The sequence below is a fragment of the Cannabis sativa genome, chromosome 8 (genome assembly GCF_029168945.1).
Source record: "Cannabis sativa cultivar Pink pepper isolate KNU-18-1 chromosome 8, ASM2916894v1, whole genome shotgun sequence".
In the NCBI taxonomy this organism is placed as follows: domain Eukaryota; kingdom Viridiplantae; phylum Streptophyta; class Magnoliopsida; order Rosales; family Cannabaceae; genus Cannabis; species Cannabis sativa.
Window position 1 is genome coordinate 36,368,882 of NC_083608.1, and position 11,864 is coordinate 36,380,745.

At 34.6% G+C, this 11,864-nt stretch overlaps 3 protein-coding genes across 3 annotated transcripts; 1 reads left to right on the plus strand and 2 right to left on the minus strand.

The window, feature by feature from the left end:
* Positions 1 to 560: 560 nt before the first annotated feature.
* Positions 561 to 3,046, plus strand: LOC115698793 (uncharacterized). The gene is made up of 6 exons (XM_030625975.2): positions 561 to 828; positions 959 to 1,087; positions 1,523 to 1,612; positions 1,717 to 1,949; positions 2,110 to 2,157; positions 2,741 to 3,046. The coding sequence occupies exons 1-6, from the start codon at positions 723 to 725 to the stop codon at positions 2,936 to 2,938; spliced, it is 804 nt and encodes a 267-aa protein (XP_030481835.2). The 5' UTR covers positions 561 to 722; the 3' UTR covers positions 2,939 to 3,046.
* Positions 3,047 to 3,992: 946 nt separating this feature from the next.
* Positions 3,993 to 4,769, minus strand: LOC133030582 (secreted RxLR effector protein 161-like). Its single transcript, XM_061103374.1, has one exon. It carries the CDS (start codon positions 4,767 to 4,769, stop codon positions 3,993 to 3,995), a length of 777 nt encoding a protein of 258 aa, XP_060959357.1.
* A 3,903-nt stretch (positions 4,770 to 8,672) lies between these two features.
* On the minus strand, positions 8,673 to 10,769 carry LOC133030583 (uncharacterized). Its single transcript, XM_061103375.1, has 3 exons — positions 10,568 to 10,769; positions 9,126 to 9,965; positions 8,673 to 9,018 (listed from the first exon to the last, which is right to left on the minus strand). The coding sequence occupies exons 1-3, from the start codon at positions 10,767 to 10,769 to the stop codon at positions 8,990 to 8,992; spliced, it is 1,071 nt and encodes a 356-aa protein (XP_060959358.1). The 3' UTR covers positions 8,673 to 8,989.
* Between the last annotated feature and the right edge of the window lie 1,095 nt (positions 10,770 to 11,864).

Here is an 11,864-nt window from a genome sequence, read left to right on the forward strand (position 1 = left end):
AGCCAAACCATTTTTCATTAAAAGCGCAAATAAAGTTATACAATGAGGAGAAGATAGTTTTAAAGAATTAAAATTGATTTTTTTTTAAAAAAATATAATCAGAGTTTAATAATATTTTAGGATAAGTCATCTTGAAAAAAGAAAAATTTACAATAAAGTACCTTTTTTTGGTAAAAAATTTATACTTTTCCAGTTTTTTTTTTTTTTTACGATGTTTTTTAAAACAACAAACTATCAAAACAACAAGAAAATTACATGAAAATAATAGAAAAATAATATCCAAACAATATCAACAAAAAATCAACAATAAATTAACAAGTATACAACATAAAAATATATCAAAAGGCTCATAAATAAAATCGTAAAAATATTTAAAATTTCGTACAACTGTATTACTTTTAATTTTTATTGTTGTTGTTTTTGTGTTCGTTTTGAAATAATCCCTAAAAATAAGTTGGCAGAAATTACAAATTTTATGGGTGTTTATACTTTTTGCAAATAAACTACATGTCGTTTTTGTGTTAACGAAAAGGGTAGAAACGACATGACATTTCTAATTCTGAGAAGTGTTATGAGGGGGGAGAGACAGAGAGGTTTATTCGATCAAAGATTCCTCCCATCCCAATTTGCAGAGAAGAGGAAATTGTAGAAGACCCACCCAATCGATCAAGATTACATATTTGTAAGGGTTACAGGCAGTTGGAGATGATTTTAGCTTAAACATGGCTTATTCCACTTCCAGAATATTTCTTTATCCACTTAAGCAATCTCTTCCTGCAATCACATCTTCTTCTTATTCTTCATTCACTTCTTCTCCAAGACCATTTTGTAAATCAGTTTTTCTTTCTATAACTTCTTCTTTGCATTTTTATTTGTCAGTTTTATATTTTGATAGCAAAAGTTTATTTACATGTACATATATGTATGTTTGTATATATTTCTCTCTATATCTACACAGTGTATACCAAATGGGAACCTTTGAAGAGATTGATGAAGGGCTTTGAACCTGTACTGCGTAGCCGTATCTCGGGATTTCAGTATATATTAAATACCCAAAGAAGATATTTTCAGAATTTCTGTTTACCAGGTACATTCTTTGAAACTTAATGTATTTGATTGTTGGCGTTTTTGTTTATTTGATTATAATGATAATGGTGTTTACTCAGTTGATTTTGTGAATTTTTCTTGGAAGGAAGAGTCTAAGGGGAATGAATATTATTTGGATTACAATATGACTTTATTGATCAATCAATAGTTAAGGATTAGAACTGCATTATAAGCTTGATAATGGTTTTAATTAGGTTCTTAGGTTACTGATATCAATAAAAATCCCTTTTAAGTTTGTTGATTGGATTTATTTCATAACAAAGATTATAACTACATTACAAGATTGATCTCAGTTGCATTGCCCTGTGCACTTAATTTTTTTATCAGGAAAAAGAAGCAGTTGTTCAATAATGTTCATCATTGGTTTGCTGAGTAACAAATCTTTTTGTCCTGTCTGGTTTTGGGATTCTTTCAGGAGGTAAAATAAGATTGAAAAATGCTATTGCAGTGTCAACTGTTTTTGGATTAGTGACTTTTGCTCCTCGTGTGTCATATGCTATAGATGGTGAGAATCAATACACAACTACACATGCAACCTGAGTTGTATTTATGAAATGTTATAGATGATACACTTCTCAATCTTCCTTTGTTTGAACTTTTATATTACAGACTTTGATAATTTGGTGTATGAGCATCATCAAGAACCATGGGGTGCTTCAGGTGTAGAAAAAGATTCAAATGTCTTTTGGACATTTGCTAAGAGATTCTGGTTGCCTATTTTTTTCATTGTCACTGTGATCTCACATTTGGGTGATCCCGTTACGCTAGTTGCATTCAAAGTTCTGCTTTTCCTCTTCAGCACAAAGCCTAGTCCTTTCTCAGTCTATGTTTTTGTCGACGAGGTTAGCAAGCTTAACAATTTTCATTACATTAATGGCACCCCTTTCTAAGCGAAGGCCTATATAATAACATTAGTTGCAGAATTAATAGTAGGAGTAGGAAACTTGATAATAAGACTGTTGCTTTTGTCAAAATTGTTGACTTCAATTTTATATTTTGCAGCTGTGTAATCGATCTATGCAGCAAGAGCCTAGCTTGTTTGGTGTAAAGGTGAGTGCTTTTCTATTTAAATTGATTGTTTCAAGCAGTTGTTGCAGTATAAGATTGGAATCTTTTGTTGTTTTTTCCTGCTACTTTTAAAAATGTAAAATGATGTGTATATTCTTGTGTATTCATCAAGCTGCAAGAATTAGTTACACCATTTAGGGTACTTGGGTTGCATTCTTCAGAGTTTATATGTTTATAAATGTGATCATAAACCTTCAAACCTATGTTAATAATTGTTTTTTGAGAATTAGCTTCTGAAAACCAAGAAAGAATCATCATCTCAAACCCTATCTTTCTTGCTAATATGAGCTTTCATTGCCTCTGATTCATATATTTCCTGTTCTCCAGTTACACCTTTGGGTGTCAAATTAAAATAAACCAGATGGTCATACAAACTTATTTGATTGGATATTGCTGATTTAATGAAACTTTTTCAAAGAACATGAACTGCATCTATTTTTCCACAAGTGAGAAGTTCCATACCAACTCTCATTGTTGAGTTCATTGAATTTCATAATCTTGAGCAAGTATAAGCCTATATGTTTACAATCCCATTTCTAACTTTGGCCGGTTCTATTTATTTCAGACTCTGTATGCACACAAAGTCGAAGTTCGAGACTACAAGCTTCTTTGCCTTGCAAGAGTGGAAGTAAGAGATCAAAAGTTCTCTTTAGTTGGAATTCTTGGGGGTTGGTGGTCTTTACCTAGCCCAAGTCAAGGAGTTTATTCTATACTTAGACTCATACAGAAACTAAAAGTACAACAGCTTGAGCTCAGTATTTAATGCTTGAATATGTACATTAAAAATGAACCAATTTTTTTATCCATACTAGAACTGAACATCCCCTTTCTATTGCATTGCAAGAAAAAGAGAGACACCATTCCCTTTTCAGGTCTTCCCTTGTTTATAGTAACAATTACGTGTTATACAATCACATAGATTATGAACTATCCAAACACACATTAAACATTATTGCTCATAGTCATTAAATGCAAAATCAATACTTTATTTAGAGCATCACAAACTTATGAAAACACATACCTCCCATATTGGCATTTTCCATTTGAGCTATGACACCAAAATCTTCAATGTGAATGTGTCTCCAAGATGGTAGAAGAGGAAGTAGAAGAGGAGCTTATGAAAGCAAGCCCTTTTCTTATCACCACACAAACTCTCTCATTTTTTCATACTAACACATATTAAACCTTTATATATATATCCAACACCTAACCCTAAGGGGTTTTATTAGGCTTATTGGGTTAATGAGTATAATTAGTGGTGGACTATAATTTAATGGGCCAATTATAGTTTTAGGGTGCTCTCATGTGCCTCTAATACATTTATTTAATTATTAACCATCTCATTATGGTAGTGAATAAATATTAGGCATATAGTTAATGATTGTGTTTATGGTATTAAGCTCATGATTATATTAGTCCACAATAATAATTCTAGCATTCTTCCACTTGGACAATATAATCAACCACCATAACATTGTCTATCACACATAAGGTAACCTATTAAGACGTACATAATAGCATATCGACGGGATACATATACTATGTATGAATTGACCTTGAAGACATTTTAATTCAATAACAATCATTAACAATCAAACCAAACATGCATGAGGTACAACAAAATTGAGACTATGCGCATTCATCTCCTTTTGTACCTGTCACTTCAGTAAACAACACATGCTTGCATACATATGACAACAATAACTAGAAGTGACTACAATATCATTATGCATGTTCAAAATACAAGTCATGAGCATTCCTTACAAGATACTAGCATGTTCAATACATAATAGAAAAACTCCCACTGAGCTCAACAGCTAGGCTTTTAACAATCCCATTCGAGCAACATGCTCCAAAAATACACATATGGGTAAGCCTTTCGTTAGTGGGTCTGCTAACATGCCAGTGCTAGGCGTGTATTCAATGGAAATAAGAGACTCTGTAACTTTCTCTTTAACAAAATAGTACTTTATGTCAATGTGTTTAGAACGGGAAGTACTTCTAACATTTCTAGAGAAAGCTACTGCTGCGGAATTATCACAATATAATTTCAGCGGCCTCGAGATAGAGTCCATAACACCCAATGCTGAAATGAAGTTCCGCAGCCATATTGCCTGACAAGTAGCCTCATAACACGCCATATACTCTGCCTCCATTGTTGAGGATGCTGTGAGTGTCTGTTTGACACTTTTCCACGAAACAACTCCTCCAGTCATCATGAAAATGTAGCCTGATGTGGATTTCTTATCATCCACGCATCCTGCATAATCAGCGTCACTAAACCCAACTATATCAAGAGTGTCAGCTCGCCGATAAGTCAACATATGATCCTTGGTACCCTGAAGATACCGCATGACCTTCTTAGCCGCTTTCCAATGGCTAAGTCCAGGATCACTCAAGTATCTACCCAACACGCCAACAACAAAAGCAATATCAGGGCGTGTGCATACTTGAGCGTACATCAGACTACCCACAACTGACGCATAAGGAACCACTTTCATTTCATCTCTCTCTTTGTCATTTTGTGGACATTGGCCCTTTGAGAATTTGTCACCTTTCACTATTGGTGCCTTTCCAGGTGAACAAGTATGCATATTGAATCTTTTCAAAATCTGATCAATATAAGTTCTTTGAGACAACCGAAGAATACCTTTAGATCTATCCCGAAGGATCTGTATCCAAGTACATATGAAGCCTCACCAAGGTCTTTCATATCAAAATGGTCAGATAACAATTGCTTTGTCTCAGACAACAGATTTTTATCATTAGAAGCAAGCAAAATATCATCAACATACAGTACCAGGAAGATGAAGCTACTCCCACTGACCTTCATATATATACATTGTGTTGGAAGTTATTTTACCAGGAACTTAGATCTACTCACAAGTATGTTGATTTAACAACCTAAATAAGAACTTCTAAAACGATAGAAAATTAAACACATAAGAGTATCAGAAATCTTACATTGGGTGCAGCGGAATATATGTCTCCTCCCACTCAGATCTCTAACCCTTGATTCCTTTCTGTAGCAGAGTATAATCAAGATCTGAGCCCGATAGTCCTTCTTTGTTGTTTCTGAATTCTACACAGCCTTCCTCACTATGATTGAGGTATTACTTGATGTGTGTGGGCACTACTCTAGCACTTATAGATTTCGAAACAGTGAAGGAATAGAGAGAGAGAGGGTGGCGGCTCAGAGAGAATTTTTAGAGAGAAAATTCTGTCAGAATAATGTTGTGTATCAGTTGTTAAGTTGTGTTATAAACTCTGAAGCCTTTGCCTTCTATTTATAGAAGACCACCCAGGGCTATGATTGAATTAATTGACATTTAATATTGAAAAAATCAAAGGGAAAAGGGAAGTTAAGTGGCCGGCCTAGACATTGTGGAAACAAGGCTTGCCACTTTTCCAACTTTCCTTTTCCTACACTGATAGTTTCCTGTTTTGTCAAAAACTGCCAATTCCTTTGTTCAATCACATAAATGTCAAATCAAATTATTTAATAATTAAAATTAATTATCAAATAATATATTGTCATTTATTTTATTAATAATGAAACTAATTAAAGTTTCCTAATTAATAAATATGCCCATCAAAATCTCTATTTTCTGTTTTGCCCTTAATAAGTGATTAATTCTCAAATAGACATAGTCTATCTTGAGAATTTTAATTGATTAATTAAAATCAATTAAATGAGTCTTACAAGTAATATTATCTCAACTAGTGGGGGGACCATGAGTCTATATATCCGAGCTTCCAATAAGCAGATCTAGAATTTACCACTTAAATTCACTGACTTATTAATTCTTCGTTGAATCCACACATAGAACTCAGAATTGCACTCTCAGTATATAGAATGCTCTATATGTTCCACCATATAGACACATCATTAGTTATCCATTGTTATAATCCTAATGTGATCAATGATCCTCTATATGGATGATTTACACTGTAAAGGGACTAAATTACCGTAACACCCTACAATGTATTTTATCCTTAAAACACTTAACCCTGTATAAATGATATTTCAGCTAAGTGAAATGAGTACTCAATCATTTATCTCGTTTGGTTAAGCTCGAAGGAAATCACCCTTTGCTTACTATTCGCTAGATAGAAGCTATAGATTCCATATTTATGTTAGCGCTCCTACTCAATCGCACTACCGTGTTCCCAAAATGTATGTATTGCCCTCACCAAAAATTAGGCTTAACTAACAAATCAAAGAACACGAATAATACTCTTGAAATTTAGCCTAACCATATCAGGATTTCGATCATGTGATCTAGGATCAACTTATGATATTGAATTGAATAGATATTTACGGTAAGTTTCAGAAATCTAATTCAAAGTTCAATATCGGTCCATTCCAATGCATACTCCATGCATCCAACCTGAGCTTTACTTTAACCTATGTTCTGGAAAGAACATAACATTTCTCCAAATGCAAGTAAACTCTGTTGTAGATTGTCATATCAGTAAAACCCAGTGTTCTGATAAATCTAGGAATACTTTATTCACATAGTCATGTTTACTTTCCACTGTGTTGACAACACAATAAACATGATCAAGTATGTGAAAAGGGGTTTGGATGAATTTATAAATCAAATAGACAAACAATTGATTAAGTGAACCAAAACATACACAAATGAATGAAAAATACTTCTGTTACTTTATTGATATTGAATAATCTGGATTACATTGAAATAGAGTTTTATTTAGGGCATAAAACCCAACACATTGATCAACTTTGTTTTCCATGAAACCATTTGCAGTGACAACTGCATCAAATTTGAGATACCACTGTCTTGATGCTTATTTAAGTCCATAAACAGACTTATTGAGCTTGCAAACCATATGCTCCTTGCCAGGCTCCTCAAAACCAACAGGTTGAGTCATGTAGATATCTTCATACAAATCTCCATTTAGAAAGGCAGTTTTCACATCCATTTGTTCAAGTTCCAAATCAAAATGAGCAACCATAGCCATGATGATTCGCAAAGAATCTTTGATAGAGACAGGTGAGAATGTTTTTTTGTAATCAATACCTTCTCTCTGGCTATATCCTTTAGCAACAAGTCTAGCCTTATACTTTACTAGTTGCCCACTTGAATCATATTTGATCTTGTAAACCCATTTGCACCCAATGGGTCTGCAACCTTTCGGTAGAACAACTAAATTCCATACTTTGTTTCGCGACATGGAACTTGACTCATCTGTCATTGCATTCAACCATAACTTAGATTGAGGAATCCTCATAGCTTCTTGGTAAGTAACTGGTTCATAAGCGTCTCCCACATTATAATCATGTTCTTGCAAATAGACAAGGTAGTCATCATGAATAGCAGGTTTGCGAGCTCTCTCTGATCTTCTTAACACAACTTCACCACCCTCAATATCAGGATTTTCATCTTGCATGTGATTCTGAGGTTCATCATGAGCTTCTGTTGGAATTTGTTCAATCACGGGATCAATAGTAGGAGCGGAAGCGGAAGCAACAGGTACAGGGACATAAATACGTTCTTCCCTGAACATAATTTCTCTTGACCCTTGACTTGAACTAAATTCATCTTCAAAATAGACAGCTCTATCTGATTCTATCACCCTGGTGGTGTGAGAAGGACAATAGAATCTAGAACCCCTTGAACCAATAGTGTAGCCTACAAAATAGCCACTAATAGTCTTCGGATCAAGCTTCTTAGATTGTGGGTTATAGGGCCTTACTTCAGCTTTACATCCCCAAACATGAAAATGACGCAAACTCGGTTTCTTGCCTGACCACAACTCGTATGGTGTCTTTGGGACAGACTTGCTAGGCACTTGATTCAAGATATAAGCAGCAGTCCTTAATGCCTCACCCCATAAAAATTCTGGCAAGCTAGAATGAATCAACATACAACGTACCATGTCAAGAAGTGTGCGATTCCTTCTTTCAGCAATTCCATTTTGTTGGGGTGTCCCTGGCATTGTATATCTTGCATCAATACCACATTCTTGCAAGTATTTGGCAAAAGGCCCGGGGTTCCTTCCAGTTTCATCATAACGCCCATAATACTCTCCACCTCTATCAGAATTGACAGCTTTAATCTTCTTTCCCTTTTGAAGCTCAACATTCGTCTTGAAAATCTTGAAAGCATCTAAAGATTCAGATTTTTCACGAATGAGCTCAACATGGCCATATCGAGAAAAATCATCAATGAAGGTGATAAAGTATTTATAACCACCCATAGCAGGTGGAACAAAAGGCCCACAAATATCAGTATGAATAAGCTCTAACACATCTGCACATCTGTCTGATTTACTCTTTCTAACCTTGGCAGTCAACTTTCCTTTTATATAATCAACACAAGCAGTAAAATCAGAAAAATCAAGATCCTAAAGCACACCATCTTTCACCAATCTCTTCATTCTATCTCTAGAAATATGGCCTAAATGTTTATGCCAAAGCATGGAAGATTTCAAATCTGATCTTGCACGTTTAGAACCAACAACAGCATTGAGAGAAGAAGAAGAAGAACAAGAGGGAGAAGTAACAGGAACAACATCAAGTAAATCAAGCTTATATAAGTTTCCACACAAAGTTCCATTTCCAATCAACATAGAGTCACGATACAAAGTCAGTTTTCCAGTTCCAAAATGAAGACTATAACCTAGTCTATCCAAAATAGATACAGATATCAAATTCCTCCTAATAGAGGGTAAATAAGCAACATCATGCAACTCCAAAAAATGCCCAGTATTCAGCTGCAGATTAACAGTCCCAAAAAATTCAACTCTGACTTTAGTATCGTCTCCCATGTATACATACTCCTCCAACCTACTCGGCCTTCTTCGACTTGTCATTGCCTGCAAAGAATTCGTAACATGAATTGTAGCACCAGTATCTAACCACTAAGTGTTTGAGGGCACATCAATAATATTAGATTCCAAACAAACCATCACAAGACAATTACCTTTCTTCTCTAAGTGAGCTTTAAGCTTTCGGCAATCAGCTTTCTTATGCCCGAAGCATTGACCAAAGTTGCACTTCCCTTTGAAAAACTCATTCTTATGACCAGTTGAATAAGAGCTAGCATGTCCATTTCCCTTAGGATTGGTGGCTTTCTTCTTATGAAACCTTTGGTCACTAGAGTTGTTGGGAGTGAACTTTCTCTTGTGAGAATTGTTTGGATTGGTCACCATGGAGATACTTCTTGCTCTCCCCTTTTTCATGTCCTCTTCTTCTTTGGCAAGAATAGCAGTCATCTCCTCAATGGTCCACTGCTCCTTTTGAGCATTGTAGCTTGATCTGATCGAATCAAATTGAGAAGGAATGGTTTCCATCACAAACCACACCATGTAATCCTCACTAAGATCCAATCCCATGCCCTTGCGCTTTTGGTAACAACCCATGAGCTTGTCAATGTGGGCTCTAATATCACCCGTATCAGCATAATTAGTGCGATGGAACAAAGTCAAGCACTCATTTTTCTCATTCTTCGAGAACTTTTTGTACTTTTCCTTAATGGCAGCAAGAAAATCCTTTGCATTTTCAATCTGAGGAATACTATCACGAATGAACTCATCCATGTGATACCTCATAAGCATCAAACAACAGCGATTGGAATGCTCCCAATCCTCATAGGATTTCTTATCCTTTTCAGTGGCATCATCAGCAGGTTTAGGAGGTGCATCCATTCTCAAGGCCAAATCCACTCTCATAAGAGTCAAATTCAACATGAGAGATTCTACCCACTGTTTGTGGTTGGTTCCATTCAGTGTCAACATGGCAGAGGTTCTTAGAATGCTTAAAGCTGAATGAGAAACAAGAGCAATAACCATTAAATGCATGTTATAACAAAATCATGTCATTTGTGCTCTTTTCTCATGAATAAATGATCGCAAAATAACAAATGATCATCATGTATGCTAGAGTTCTTAGACAAATAAATAAAGTAGAACTCATATACAGGTAAGAACAATCTATTAAATATTATAATCAAATACATTAATTTACTATCGAAAGGATAGATAAATCGTGATTCATAATATTTAATAAATTTTCTTCACCATATTAAGCATCCTTAGCAAGCAATTATTATCGATAGGATAATTAATAACTTATAAGGATCTTAATCTTATATGGGAGGAAGATACAATATTTAAATAAATTAATATTTAAATGTTCCTCATTACCAAATAATTTTTCATGCTTAATCTTACGATAGGTAAGAAAATAAGCACTAATTGTTGAAAATAAACATTAATTTATGCCATAACAAGATAATATTAATAACTAAGATTATGAATAAATTCATGAATTAATATTATGCATAAAATTAAGATGTGGAAATGATAGAATGTTAAAAATGGAATAAATTAGTGAAAAATGGCCCAAAATTGACTTTGCACGCGCCCCCATGTGCATTTTTTAATTCCTGAACGACATGTTGTTTTCCAAAAACGACATGTCGTTTGTGGAGGACGACGTGTCGCAGGGTCAAAAACAACCTGTCGTTTTGCTGCTCAAAAAAGAACTCCCAGTCAATGAAAAACGACATGTCGTTTGGCTGATAGAGCCCAAACGACACGTCGTTTTTCTGCTCAAAAAACGACATTTTCCACCAAATATAAACGACATGTCGTTTTCCCAAGTCGTTTTTCGTCACCCCTGTCACCCAACAAACTTCGCCATGGGTCCGCGGGTCTGCAACTCGGATCGGCGCGACCCGTTTCGTGACCCGATCAGTTGGAGCATTCCCGGCCACAAAAAACCGATGGCGTTTGAGGGGTTTTGTTCCATTTTCAACCCTCTATCAATTTCTATCATCCATTTCATCCATTTTTCACAAAAAAATATAAAACACTACCCATAAACACAAATCCGAAAATGGGTTTCCACCATTGATAAACTCAATGAAAAACTTGCAATCTTACAATAAACCATGCAATAATCATCCAAAGAACAAGATAAACCCATTCTAAAACATTTAAACTCATTTTATCCGAAAATATAAAAAAAAATTCAGATTTGAAAAAATAAATAAATGGGTTAGTTCAAATATTTTGGAGCTCTAAAATCAAGTATTCTAGCTCTTGATACCAATTGTTACACAATCACATAGATTATGAACTATCCAAACACACATTAAACATTATTGCTCATAATCATTAAATGCAAAATCAATACTTTATTTAGAGCATCACAAACTTATGAAAACACATACCTCCTATATTGGCATTTTCCATTTGAGCTATGATACCAAAATCTTCAATGTGAATGTGTCTCCAAGATGGTAGAAGAGGAAGTAGAAGAGGAGCTTATGAAAGCAAGCCCTTTTCTTATCACCACACAAACTCTCTCATTTTTTCATAGTAACACATATTAACCCTTTATATATATATCCAACACCTAACCCTAAGGGGTTTTATTAGGCTTATTGGGTTAATGACTATAATTAGGGGTGGACTATAATTTAATGGGCCAATTATAGTTTTAAGGTGCTCTCATGTGCCTCTAATACATTTATTTAATTATTAACTATCTCATTATGGTAGTGAATAAATATTAGGCACATAGTTAATGATTGTATTTATAGTATTAAGCTCATAATTATATTAGTCTACTGTAATAATTCAACATTACGATACCAGTTTATATTTCTACCTTAATTATGTTCGAATAGTGATGCAATAAAAAGCTATGCTAAGGT

Excerpts from the sequence above, each read along its gene's own strand:
- LOC133030582 (XM_061103374.1), bottom strand. The coding sequence starts at position 4,769 with ATGCATACTTGTTCACCTGGAAAGGCACCAATAGTGAAAGGTGACAAA.
- LOC115698793 (XM_030625975.2), top strand. The coding sequence starts at position 723 with ATGGCTTATTCCACTTCCAGAATATTTCTTTATCCACTTAAGCAATCT. Across the intron at positions 1,613-1,716 it reads TGTGTCATATGCTATAGATG|ACTTTGATAATTTGGTGTAT; the intron begins GTGAGAATCAAT and ends TTTATATTACAG. Across the intron at positions 2,158-2,740 it reads CTAGCTTGTTTGGTGTAAAG|ACTCTGTATGCACACAAAGT; the intron begins GTGAGTGCTTTT and ends TATTTATTTCAG.
- LOC133030583 (XM_061103375.1), bottom strand. The coding sequence starts at position 10,769 with ATGTCGTTTTTTGAGCAGAAAAACGACGTGTCGTTTGGGCTCTATCAG. Across the intron at positions 9,966-10,567 it reads ATTAAAAAATGCACATGGGG|CTTTAAGCATTCTAAGAACC; the intron begins GCGCGTGCAAAG and ends TTTCTCATTCAG. Across the intron at positions 9,019-9,125 it reads AGCTCACTTAGAGAAGAAAG|GCAATGACAAGTCGAAGAAG; the intron begins GTAATTGTCTTG and ends AATTCTTTGCAG.